The following is a 13972-nucleotide window of genomic DNA, read 5'->3' as shown; positions in this document are numbered from 1 at the left end:
TAAATAGGACAAAGTTGGATAATTAGTTTTTAAAATATCCCATTGTATCATCAACCAAACCAGCCCTATTGAGTACACCAAACTACCAAGTTGGACATGTAGAAAATTTATAAAATATTAGTACACTTTGACCTTAAATAAATGAGGAAACTATCTCCAATCTCCCCCCAACCCAAAAATAAACTTGTCAATTATTATGAACAAAACCTAAAAAACAAGCATGAAACAATCAATCAATTTCCTCATCTTAACCATAACAATCATATATTCACTTATCACCCACCAATCAAAAGCTTCCCAAGATAGTCTCCTAGGCCATGCCAAGATTTGCTTTGGCAATCTCACAACAACGAACATGTACCAATCCCAAAACTTCACAAACAATGTATATTCACTCATTTCATTACTCTCATCAAACCCATCCTCTTCATTCTTCTACAACACTTCCATTAGTAAATATCCACCAACAGTTTACGGATCGTATTTCTGTCGAGCGGATCTAAAACCTAAACAATGCACTAATTGTATATCGGACACAGCCAAATTCCTCTCAGATCCACAATTCTCAATAACAAACTCAGATTGTTATGGATACGGATCTTATCGCGATTCAATCCATTGTATGCTTCACTTTTCGAATACATCTACATACTCTGTTTATCAACCAGGACGAATCCTATATTCCGAATCGATTGGCGAAAAAGTTGTGGATTACAAAACGTATAATGAGACTTTGTATGATACGATTGAAGGACTTATTGAAGAAGCTAGGATAGGGAATTGGAGTATACCTAATTTTGAGACGAGAGTTGTTAAGATTGATGGATCTGATGAGAAAATATATGCTCTGGTTGAATGTACACCAGATATATCCGCCATGAATTGTAGTAGGTGTTTGAAGGAATTGAATTCTGAGATTCCAAGATGTTGTAATGGTACTCAAGGTGGGTATATTGCTCATGGTAATTGTTTGATGAAGTATAATAATGAATCTTTCTTTGGGGCTGCTCACCATGCTTTTATGCCCAACTTTTGGCATTTTGGCATGGGGTTAATTACTATTACTATGTACTTTCTATTTGTGTAAAAATTTAATTTACTATATTTTTAATTTAGTTTAAATATGCACTAAGTAATTTATTACTCAACCATCTTCGCTCTAGATAATTAATATTAATTTTTTCTTTATTTTAATATATACTAAATCAATTCAAAACTCACTCTTAGATAAATGATAATATGGCAGCACAAATAAAAATAGAGCAAGAATTTGTAAGTTTGCTATCAAAAAAAAATTTATAATGTTGCATGTAAAAATAGATATTACACACGATTTTTCTATGAGACGACTTTAATTAAGCCACTTTAAATTATTTTTAAAAAAATCAATTCCTTTATAAGTGGAATTTCAGTTTTTATCATTTTTCAAATTTTTTTATTAATAGACATTTTATATAGACTTGTTTTACAATAAAAGGGTCTCATATTAAACGAACTATAAATATTATTAGTTTTTCAAGACTTAAAAGTCAATAAAGAGGATTTTTGTGTTTTGATAAGGGAGGATAGGAATGAACAAAGGTCCAAGTCTATCCATTAATCAAAACATCAATTTTATATGTAAAATATCTATTTGTAATTGTTGAATGCTTTCATAGTTCCATGTTATTTAAGTTATATGTAACATATCTATTTGTAATTGTTTAATGTTTCATATGTTATTTGTAAAACATCAAGAGTAGCTCGTTTATTTTTATTCTTAATTTATAAGATAAAATATAGTTAAGTACGATTTTATTGGATTTATTTTAATATATTTTTATAATTAACACAATTAAAGAAACTGTGTATTGATAAATTAATACAATAAAATGTGTAAAAATAAATGTCAAAAAAATAATAAAATGGAGAAAATATTACTCTTATTATTTTGGAAAAAATATTGGACATGCTTCACCCCTAATGAAAAGTCTTTTATTTCATTCTTAAAAAACAAAAATAGGTTTAATTATCCCTTATAGAATTTTATTTCCTTTATTTTCTTATATTCGTTTCATTTAATTTTTTAAATATTTAAATGTAAATTTAAAAATTAAATAAGAGTAACTTTAATTACGTGCTTCAAAATTATAAAAAATTATTTTTGAAAAATATTCGTTGAGATTTGAAATTAATATTATATCAAAATCTTACATAAATATGTATATTCATATAGATTGAACAAAATTTATAATCAAAGTTTACCTCTAAACTCACAAATATCAAACGACAATAAAAAAGAAAACAAGGAGAGCAAAATTGTTAACACCGCTTTAACTCCACCTATAAAAATCAAGTTTTGTTTCAATTGAAATAAATATTATTTTATTTTTACAAATTTCTAAAATCAAACTTTAACTTTAATTCTTAATTTTTTCCCAATCCTATAATCCCCATGTCCCAAGAACTCCCACAAATACTCCATCAATTTTCACCGGAAGTTCTACTTCAACACCTATCAGTATTTAGTGCTGTCTGCTAAGCACAAAATCCAGAATCAGTCACCGCATTTAATCAATCCACACTAAAAAAGATGACTCTCAAAGTTTTCGCCGATCGGATGTCCCAGCCTTGTCGGGCTGTTATTCTATTCTGCAAGTAACCAATCTTCATTTTCATCTCAAATCTTTTTAGTCTTGTTGAAAAAATTCATATCTTTTTGCTTTTGATCTTCCATTCATCTTCATGTTACTAACTTTTGATTGATAATTGATTTTGTTTTTGCAGGCTTAATAGAATTGATTTCGAGGAGGTCAATATTGATCTTTTCAAACGCCAACATTTATCTCCTGAATTTGCTGGTAATCCTGTTCATCTTTTTGATTGATTTTATTATTGGTTTTATTCTTTTACTAATTAGGGTTTTTTTGTGGGATTAATTCTTATGTCAAGTTATGGTTTTTGTTATGTTAAACAAGTTTGAAGTTTTACTACTAGTTAAATTCCATGAAGTTGAATTTCCTTGTTTATTTCATGTGAAATTGTTTTATTCATTTGATCTTTAATTTTACGCCATTTGACTTTTCACATCCCAATGCACACTTTAATCATTTTCAATTGTAATATCTCTATTTAGGTTTATCAAAAAGTTATGGAAACTACAAATTAATATATTTTAGATGGAGACAATTCAAATAAGATCCCATATGACTATCTTGTAACTTATAGATTAACGACAATAAAACAGTCAAATTTTGCTGATGAATAGTGCATGATGGTCAAATGGAGCAAGATTTAAAGAACAGAGGAAGTAGGTTATATATTTAGACAGAAGTTGAGGTTGAGGTTGAGGTTGAGCTTGAAATGACAAGTTTGTCTTAGGAGGTGAGTTGAGGTTGAAATGACAAGTTTGAAATTGACGGAAGTCTGATGGGCTGATGGCGATTCATTTTATCTTGTTCTTGTGTTGTATATTGCTAATCCAGTTTAGACATATATTTTTCTTTACTGTATTGAAACATTGTAATAAAATTCGTTGTAGTTTTAGTGAAATTAGAGATTTTCTAACTTGGAAACTTCTCTTGATCATGCCATAGAGATTAATCCACTGAAGCAAGTCCCTGCAATAGTTGATGGAAGATTTAGACTCTTTGAAAGGTACTCCTAATTCATAGATTTTGTCTTGGACTAATTTGTTCTCCATATGAGATAAGTGATCAGTCTACTTTTCTGTCTTCTCTGTTTTATTGAAATGAGAGTTAAATAGTTGATATTTTCCGACATTGGAAGACCATGCTTTATGGCATATAGACTCCTTGAATGGGGAAAGAAGCACAAAAATATAGCGTAAAATGGAAATTGTATTATTCCTTTTAAAATCATATATAGTGAGTGGCTAAGTGCAACAACTTTTGTTTGTTTGTTTGTTACTTTGTTAGTTTGTTACTTTGTTTGTAGTTATCTAGTTTCTCGAGTTCTTGCTAGCCATAAACCAGAACCATCAAGGAAAATAAATCTTGCATGTCTTAGTTCACCCCCTTTGAAACAACATCTTTAAAATTAAGCATAGATTCTTCTTCCGACTTTATTGGGAATATTTAAAATGAATGTTCAAGTTATCTGCTATCCTTCATACTTTAGTGTTTTCTAACAGCAAACAAATGGTTATTGCTTCTAATTTATTTCCTCTTTGTGAAAATTGAATCAGGATAAATATTTTAAGATAGGTAGTGATAGTAAACATTGGCTACCATCAATCCTAACCTCTTGGAATTAAGGCTCTAGAATTATTGTTGTTGAATAAACTATCATCAATTCAATTGTAGACTTATAGGCAATAGCTTAGAGAAAATGTTTATGAATCCAATTTATAGTTTTTACTAGAGACAGGTTAATTAGTGTGTAGGCAAGTTGCTTAATTTACTCAACAGTGAAAGAGAGACTATAGATGCATGGGTTCGAGCAACTCTAGAAGAGATTGCCATTCCAATCTATATTCTATTTAATATTTTCCCAATTTATTGTAGAAGATACTATAAATTTGAATTTAGTTGTAAATTAAACTTGGTTACAACTTTTTAAACGCTTATTTGGTATTTATTTTTAACTCGTTCATCTTGTAATGAGTTAAATTAAGGTGAGCGTATTGCCTGAATTCCATTGAGCTAAGATCAATTTCAATGAGAAATACCGGAGTTTAACTCTTTGCCATGTAACTTCATACTCCATGCTCCCTTTGTCCCTTTATCCATCCCTTTGAATTTGCTGCAAAACAATATAAAACTCTCACTTCGATTTGCGTTTTGCAGCAAATTAAAAGGGACAAATGAGTATGAGTAAGAGCTAAACAAGTTCAAATGATGGCTTATAGGGTGTGTTGTGCCCACATTATTCCTACTTATTGAAATTAGTTATTTGAACTTAATGTTGTAAATTAAACTGCTTTAGCTCTTTTAGAATTTTTCCTCACTTATTGTAACATATTATTACATATTAAAACTTATTTGACTATTTAGATTAAGGGGAACAAAACTTCATCTAAGTTCCAATAAGACACTATTCCTCTTAATTTAAGCCAAATTCTGATATGGGCTACCTATATCAGCTCATTGATATTATGAGTTTTTTTTATTTTTTATGATTCGGATATTTCCTCATCACTGCTTGTGTCTTAGGGTGCCAATATTGTCTTTCTGCAGAGACCGTTGTATGCTAAAAAAACTGAAGGCATTTTCTTGTATTTTCCAATTTGATTGTGCTGCATTTTTTTTATTTCTAGGGCTAGGATCTGCTGATCATCAGTGCACTTGCAGTTTATGTATGCCATTTAGTTGATTTCTCATCTATTTTATTTCACTGACTGTTTACACATTCTCTGCAGTCATGCAATACTTATTTATCTTGCTTGTGCATTTCCTGGAGTGGCGGATCATTGGTAAGACCTTTCCTTAGCCTCTAGAAAACCTTCAATCGTTCTTTAATATATTCCGCCTTTGTATATTAAATGTTACACTTGCTATATTGAGGCATTTCTGATTATACTTACATGACGATTTGGCAAAGGGGTCCATGTTTTCTTTTACTTTCTGAAAAGAAAAGATTCCCTTCTCTTTAATAAAAAAAAAAGAAGGAATAATACTATCTCATTATTAGCATCTTGTTGTATTCTCTGTTATTTATCTGTTATGCATCACCTATGGCCAACTACTCGTAATTAATCGTATTTTATCATTTTAAGGTACCCTGCTGACCTCTCCAAGCAAGCTAAGATCCATTCAGTGCTGGATTGGCATCACTTAAATCTACGCTATGGAGCAAGTACTCTGACTGTCTTTTCTGTTTCTTTTGTTTAACAAGCGATTATTTTTTTCGTTTCTCAATTATATATAACTACGTGTTTCGTGATCTCCAGTGACATATGTTATAAATACTACACTTGGCCCTGCACTTGGCAGACCAGCAAATCCCGAAGCTGCTGCAAAAGCTAAGAAAAAGTTGGATTCATCTTTGTCAACGATTGAATCAGTTTGGCTTAAAGGGAGCGGAAAGTTCTTGTTGGGCAGTTACCAGCCATCTATAGCTGACCTTAGCCTTGTCTGTGAGATCATGCAATTAGAGGTGAGAATTATACACTTCACTGATGCTGTGCCTATTAGTACTAGCTTGAAGAAATTTCTAGAATATTCTCTGGAGTTTGTAGTTATGTTGCCCTTTAAATCTCGTTAGAGCTTGACATTCAGTTTAACGTCTTTTAGGTTTTAGATGAGAAGGATCGTGCTACGATACTGAGCCCATACAAGAAGGTTCAACAGTGGATTGAAGACACAAAAACCTCAACACAACCCCATTTTGATGATGTTAATGGGATCCTTTTCCGAGCCAAAGCAAAATTTCAGAAGCAAAGAGAGAACGAGAAAACGAAAGGCATTTCTAATGCGACCTTGCATTCAAAGATGTGAAAAATAACGCAAAATAAAAACGGCTTAGCCCATGAAGCTGCATCATCAAATTACAAGGTCTAGAATATGCTTCGTGTTTTATATTCCGACTTCCTATAAACAACATACTAGATACGAGAATTCTGTATCATCTGTTCTGTAGTGTATACTGATATATGCTGATGTAAACTGACCCTGAATTCTGCTATGTGCATGAAATTTACATGAGAACGTCTAAGAAAAATCACATGAGAACTTTTACCATGCTCCTCGCCTCTAGATCCCGATAATGAATTTCAGATTTGGTTTTCATCAGAACCTACTGTTTTGCTTAACTCTTGTTTTTGTAACTTCAATGGAGCTCAATATTTTTGGTTTTCTGTAATCGACCAGCCATCACTGCTCTAGCAATCCATGGTGGTAAGTGGACCTTAGATATTGGAACTGAGCTACTGTTGTTCGGCTACACGAATAAATAGATCATTTTCGGTGATAGTCCACAAAAAGTCTCCTTCTCTAATCTCAAATTCATTTTGACAGTCAAAATCCTTTATATCCTTTTCTGCTCCTGCTCATCCAAGTTATTCTTTCTAACCATTTTTTTAAGTCCTGCAAAATCCAACTTTCTATCTCTCATACGGGTTCACTAATGTTTCTTTTTTGCACGGGCATAAACCATCTTAAACAGTTCTCTTCTCAATATTTGATAAAAATATCAGAAGTAAAGAGAATATGATAAAGTTCATGGAGTCTCAAAACATATATTGCAGTCAATGCAGATGTTTTTGCAGTCAATGCAATCAGTATTTCGATTGTGATGTAATCAAAAACCTTTATAATGCAGTGAAAATAGTGTAATATGATCTTGTTTTTGAACTGTGAGTTATGTACTCATTATAGCATAGTTCTTCCCAATAGTTTCAGCCTACATGAATTTACATAAATTAGCCAAGTAAAAGCCTAGCTACTTTAGCTTATTTTGGCTGCTTGTATTGACTATTATTTGTAGCTAACAAACTATATTAGACATTTTCACTCAACCCTTATTTCTTTAATTTCAAGGGTGTCCAACATCCTTGGTCTTCTGTAATTCTTCAGTAAGAGGGACCAACATACAACACTAACTGATGATGCAGCCATTGCAGCTCCTGCTATCCATGGAGGTAACCGAAACCTAAGTGAAGGGTACAAAAAACCTGCAGCAATTGGGATTCCAAGCACGTTATAACCCAACGCCCAAATGTAATTAAAACGTATCCTAGAGAACGTTTTCCTCGAGAGATCGATGGCTGTTATGACATCCTCTAAATTGCTTCTCATGAGTACAATATCTGCTGCTTCGATGGCTATGTCTGTCCCAGCACCGATTGCGACTCCCACATCGGCTGCTACTAATGCAGGCGAATCATTTATACCGTCACCCACCATAGCCACTATGTAGCCTTCTGCCTGTTTATCAGTATCATGTTACACTACTGCTGATTGTAAGTTTAGAACAAAAAACTATATTACAGGGTCAGTTTAGATATGCAAAGAATTAGGTAAAGGGAGCAGCTACCATATGGATCATAATATCTGGAAGGATCATAGTCGAATCATGAGAGTAGTGTATAAGAAATGGATTAGGATTAGCGTGTATTAAATAAAAAGTGAAAGTGAATCTTTTAAAATGGTTTGTCCCTGTGCAAAATGGGGTGTTAGTGAATTGCTAAGGAAGATAGAAAGTTCAAACTGGAGTCTAAAAAAAAAAGACCGAATATGACCTGGAGGGGACGGGTTGAAAAAGATATGAAAGCTCTAAACCTATAGGTTAAGACGGTAGAAAATCAAAATTAGTGAAGAGAATTCAGGTGGATGACCACTAAGATGTATTGGTTCATGTAGACGACCAAGGCTTTGGCATTGTTGTTGACAGAACAATTGAATGCATCATCATCATAATTCATATCCAATATATCCTACTCATAGAAGCTATGATGATTGATCGGTTATCTAGAGAGGGTTAAAGACGGCAGGCCATAACCCTTATCAGACGAAATAAGGAAATTGCGGCCAGTGAAACCCTCGACAGAAGAATTGAATGCATGCAATCAAATTGGATTAGTCCAAAACTCCGAAAGCTTTGATTCAATCAATATGAATTACTCTAAATATATGAATCCACCATCCAAAATTTTACCTGTAATTCTATAATTTTCTGTGCTTTCTGTTCAGGTTTGGCTTCAGCAATAACAGTCTCAATCCCAACTTGCTCAGCAATAGAGTTGGCTGTGCCCTTATTATCACCAGTCACCATAATGCTTTCAACATTCATGGACTTAAGAATGGATATGACTTCAGGTGCGGTTGCCTTTAGGGGATCAGAAATTGCTACAACTCCTGTAAGTTCACGGTCAAAGGATACCAATATACCGGTTTGAGCCCTACCTTCGGCTTCAGATAGCAGTACTTCTGCCTCATGAGGGACGGTGATTCCATGATCTACCATCAAGCTCTTGTTTCCGACTAGAATCTCCTTCTTGCCGACTATCGCCTTGACACCCTTACCGGTAATGGCCTCAAAGTCCGTTGCTTCTTCCCAAGTTTGATTTTCTTCGTGTTTGCTAAACTTCTTAGCGTACTCAACGATGGCTTTTGCTAATGGGTGCTCACTGTTGACCTGAAAATCATAAAGATTCATTAACAAGGGGAAAAAACTGATCATTTGAGTTTTGATATCTGCTTGTTTTCAGTAAGATGGATTACCTCAGCAGCGGCTAACAGATTATAGAAGTGTTGAATTTGGATTTGTGTCAGTAGTCGTGTGCTCACGACTACCGGCTTGCCCTCTGTTAGAGTCCCAGTCTTATCAAACACAATGCAGTTTACCTACAAGATTACAAGATTACACCTGACTTTGCAAGTACCATAATTATTTCACAAATTTTCAATAATTAAGATTATTGGGATGTTTGATAAATAGCTGATAGTTAATAGCTGATCGATCGGAGTGGCTGATTTGACAAGTTGTCAACTGATTTGACTAGCTGACTTTGAACACGCTGGTGGGAGTAACATGTAAATAAGTTGATTCATAACAAGTTGTTTCAGCCAAAAAATTAGCAAACACTAGTATCAGATTGTTTGACTAGCCAACCATCTATTTGTACCTAAATAAGCTAAAATTGTCCAACAGCTATTCAACACTATAAACAAATATGATGGTTCCAACAACATACCTTATGAGCGGTTTCAAGAGCTTGGCCTCCTTTAATAAGGACACCTTGAGAAGCTCCGACTCCTGTACCGACCATAACTGCAGTCGGTGTAGCCAAACCCAAAGCACAAGGGCACGCGATGACCATAACCGAGATAGCAAACTGTAACGCTAGCTCAAAGCTATCCATAGATGGCGGTATCCATGATTCAGGATAGCTGTGGAATTTTCCAGCTAAGTACCATACAAGCCAAGTTGAAACTGAGAAAAGAATTACCTGTGAAAAATGAATCAATAAGTACCAAGGATATTTGATGAATCTTTGCACATTTCAATGATAGAAAATACTTCTATATGCTTACTCACCAAAGGTACGAAATATCTCGAAATCTGATCAGCGAGCTTCTGCACAGGCGCCTTATTCATCTGTGCGGATTCAACAAGGCGAACAATCTGAGAAAGCACAGTTTCCGATTCAATATGTGTTACCTTAACGTGTAATGCCCCATTCTGATTTACTGTCCCGCCTATTACTTTATCCCCTTTCTTCTTAAGTACAGGCCGAGATTCTCCTGTAATCATACTTTCATTCACATAACTTTGTCCCCAAATCACGGAACCATCACAAGCGACTTTTGCACCCGGAATGACTTTAATCACATCGTTCTTTTGCATCAATCTGCTATCGATATCTTTTTCATTCATGATCTTTCCGTCAGCATCAAGGGTCAATAACGTAGCACTATCGGGAGCTAAATCCATGAGTTTAGCAATAGCAGCCGAGGTTTTCCCCTTTGCCAAAACTTCTAGATACTTACCGAGAAGTACAAACGAAATAAGCATCGAACTAGTCTCGAAAAAATCTGTTCCCTGAAAACTTTCTGATGTAGCGGCTCTAAGAACAGTATAAACCGAGTAAAAGTAGGCTGCATTTGTTCCCAAGGCAATCAAAACATCCATATTAGGAGAACCATGCCTTAAAGCGTTGTAAGATCCAATGTAAAATCTCCAACCGATAATGAATTGGATCGGAGTGGCTAAAACCAACCTTACAATCTCCCCGACTGTCAACATCTTCATAACTTTGTTGTCAAACACAAGTCTAACACCGGGAATATACATAAACACCATCGATGTCAGAAATACTGGGATCATAAACATTAGACTCCAAATCAGTAATCGATAATAATGTTTGATTTCTTCGTGTTTATGAGAATCTCTTCCTAGTTCATCGGAACATATCATTGCCTTATAACGACCTGATCCAAATGACTCGATCATTTCGATAATGCTCCTAGGCCCTATAACATCGGACTCATAGAAAATCGATATTTTTTGGTCTTTCGGATCAACGCCTATAGATTGTACTCCAGGAAGTGTTTCAAGTGAGCTTTCTACGATCCTCCAAGAACGGCTAGTTCTTAATCCATCGATTTTCAACTCGACTTTACATTTATCGTCCCCTGAGGCTATAAGTACAGCTTCAAAGCCGCTATCTTCAACGACTTCAAGTAGTTGATTGTAAGTGACTAGATTTGGATCATAATGGATTTCAGCTTCTTCCGTTGGTAATGCAACTTGGGCCTTTGTAACCCCATTAAGTCCTTGGAGATTTGATTCAATTGTGTTTGAACAAGTTGTACAAGTCATGCCTTTTATGTGTATCCTGCATACTTGGTTGCTTGAATTATTGATGTTATGATCAATCAATGTTGCCTCAAATCCAACATCCACAATGGTTTCAAGGATTTTCTCCTCCTAAGCAAAAGGTAAGAATGAGACAAACAACCATATTACTATAAGTCATTCCTTTTTCTTCTTTGCCATCCATTCAGATGGAGTGTAGGTCTAGATCTGCCTAGGTCATGACTCGAGTTTTTTTTGATAAAAACTTTATTGATATTGAACTGTATAGCATGTAACACAAATAACAACATCGAATTGATTATGTACACATGTAAAGATGAGTGTTTGACATAGGTTATATTGTTATGAATTCACCCTTGGATTCATTCATCATGGACCAAAGATTTATAATTTTTTAATTTCATATCACAATGGACTATAATAAAAGCTAATTAAATCATTTGCACTTGAATTTCAACCAGATTTTTCTCTTACTCTGATTTTGCTTTGTTTATCGCTTGATTTGTATGAAGGGTTATGCATTATAAATTCCTCATAAAAAAGAAATAGCCTTAAGCCATTCATTAATCATGTTTTCTCTTTCGTAATTCTTTCTTAACTCCTCATTCTCTCTTCTCCAACTCTCTTAAAATCTCCATTGTAATTCTTTACTTAAGCTTCAAGGAAGCTTGTTCTTGACATTAATAAAACACCTAGGCTAGAGAGGATGTAACCTACCATTGGGTGAACCTTGCTAAATTGTTTGATTCTTGTAATTGTCCAATTCTTTAATTAGAGTTTGTAAATATTGAATTTTCTTGAAAATAAATAGAGAATTTGATTATTAATCATAAAGGCATTAATTTGCGTTCTAATTAACTTAGAACACCTGTTATCAACTAAAACACTTAAACGCTTTATTACTGACTCAAAATTATATTATTTTTCAATAATTTAATCGAGTCGGACAAACAAACACGTACCCATATCAAAATGACATCCCAAGTTCAAAGTAAAATAGTAGATAACTATTCTTGTTGCCATATTAGATTATAAGCGTCTTTTAAAACGTTACGCTCGAACACACCCATTATAATCTAAACTAACAGTCTAGCAGTCATAGCAATAATAGCAATATATGTAAAGATTGAGTGAACTTACATTAACCAAAGAGGGATTAAAAATGACTTGAGCCCTATTATTAAGAACATCAACAATGGCTTCTCGAATACCCGGAAGTCGTTTAATAGCTTTTTCAATAGAATTAGAACAAGAAGAACAACTCATTCCCATCACACCAAACAAAGCTTTTGATTCCCTCATCGACACTTTTTTTCTTTAAACGCAGAGTAAAAATATACAATAATTTTTACGGTCCTAAACTAAAATTAAATAATATTCAAAATGTTGTACGGTCGGTCACCTTGCTCCTACACCTTTATCTTGGAAGCCATTGAATTTATGAGCATAGGATTTTGTTTATCTTTTGCTTGAAATAAACATGAAAATGTAAAATGTGTGTTAAAGATTATTATATGCATGTATGATGTTTAGTAATTAGTGATAAAACTTTTAGAATAAATCAAGGCTGGAATTCTTGGAAGTAGTTAGAGTAAAATGGAAGTCCAATCAATAAAGGATTTGGTCGCGCATACTGTAAAGGTCACATTTCCTTATATAGTTGGGAATTAGGTTCTATATGATCCAGATCCAGAGTGTTTGGTTGATTTTGCTATACTTTTGTTTTTGATTACCTTTTATTAATGTCTAATTTGGATCGCTATTTAAATTATTATTTTTTCGAGTATTAATGTTTTGGAGTAAAGTAACAAACTACTAACAATTTGTTTGATTGTCAATATTAAATAATAGAAATGATAATTAAAAGTTAATATAATTTTAATTGGAATTTTTTTTACAAAATTCATTTCAAGTATTACTACTTGAAATATGGTATCAAATGATAATAAAAATAGTAAGAAAAACTTTTTTATGATCAAAGTTTAAACAATAGAAATTAAATATAGTATATTATATAAAATTTACACTATAAATTATTATATTACTCGATATAATTTATTATCATCAACATAACATACTCCTTGTATTTATTTGGTGCTCAAATTGTCTGCTAAATATTACTATACTTTTTGTTTTTGATTAGCCCTTTGATTTTAACCATAAATCTTGAAAATAAACCCATAAATTATGTGATATAAAATCACCCTACTTTGTAATAAATATGATAATTTTCCAATTAGCCAGTATTTAATTCATTGCAAGTATATATTTAAAATTCTGGATGAATATTTTAATTTCCCACTATATAAAATGCATTATATCTAAAAACTTACGCCTCTAATCTTTTGGGGATAAAAAAAAAAAGACAATCTACTCTGTTGTCCAGGTTGGTTGTGCTGTTTGCACTACCTATCCATGCATAACTTTTAAGTTATGCGTGGGTTAGTGGTAATGTTACATAAATTGTCACATACTGTGTAAAGATAAAATATTCGAACTATTTAAATTGTGTGGATAACTGTAAAAAAGAATTGAAATATGTGAATGAGAATTAAAAAATGGTGAAAAAATAATTTTAACAAAATAAAATAGCTGAACTAAAAAGAAAAGTGTGGCGATATGTTCAGAGGAGAAAATATTATTTAATTATGTATTTTGAAGATATTAATTAAAGCTAATCAATTAATTTGTCGTAGAATATCAGTAACTGTAT

The 13972-nt window shown here is 33.0% G+C and overlaps 3 protein-coding genes across 3 annotated transcripts; 2 read left to right on the top strand and 1 right to left on the bottom strand.

Annotated features, from left to right (window-relative positions):
- Positions 1–355: 355 nt before the first annotated feature.
- On the top strand, positions 356–1087 carry LOC130803748 (putative cysteine-rich repeat secretory protein 5). Its single transcript, XM_057667948.1, has one exon. The coding sequence runs from the start codon at positions 356–358 to the stop codon at positions 1085–1087; it is 732 nt and encodes a 243-aa protein (XP_057523931.1).
- Positions 1088–2378: 1291 nt separating this feature from the next.
- On the top strand, positions 2379–7257 carry LOC130804844 (glutathione S-transferase T1-like). Its single transcript, XM_057669462.1, has 7 exons — positions 2379–2637; positions 2767–2840; positions 3576–3636; positions 5360–5413; positions 5717–5796; positions 5891–6096; positions 6234–7257. Exons 1-7 carry the CDS (start codon positions 2573–2575, stop codon positions 6435–6437), a joined length of 744 nt encoding a protein of 247 aa, XP_057525445.1. The 5' UTR covers positions 2379–2572; the 3' UTR covers positions 6438–7257.
- A 27-nt stretch (positions 7258–7284) lies between these two features.
- LOC130804843 (probable copper-transporting ATPase HMA5) lies at positions 7285–12981 on the bottom strand. The gene is made up of 6 exons (XM_057669461.1): positions 12400–12981; positions 9979–11370; positions 9635–9889; positions 9162–9284; positions 8596–9075; positions 7285–7865 (listed from the first exon to the last, which is right to left on the bottom strand). Exons 1-6 carry the CDS (start codon positions 12559–12561, stop codon positions 7449–7451), a joined length of 2829 nt encoding a protein of 942 aa, XP_057525444.1. The 5' UTR covers positions 12562–12981; the 3' UTR covers positions 7285–7448.
- Between the last annotated feature and the right edge of the window lie 991 nt (positions 12982–13972).

This window comes from Amaranthus tricolor, chromosome 17, assembly GCF_026212465.1.
Source record: "Amaranthus tricolor cultivar Red isolate AtriRed21 chromosome 17, ASM2621246v1, whole genome shotgun sequence".
NCBI classification, from domain to species: Eukaryota; Viridiplantae; Streptophyta; class Magnoliopsida; order Caryophyllales; family Amaranthaceae; genus Amaranthus; species Amaranthus tricolor.
This window is presented reverse-complemented; position numbering and strand designations above follow the sequence as displayed.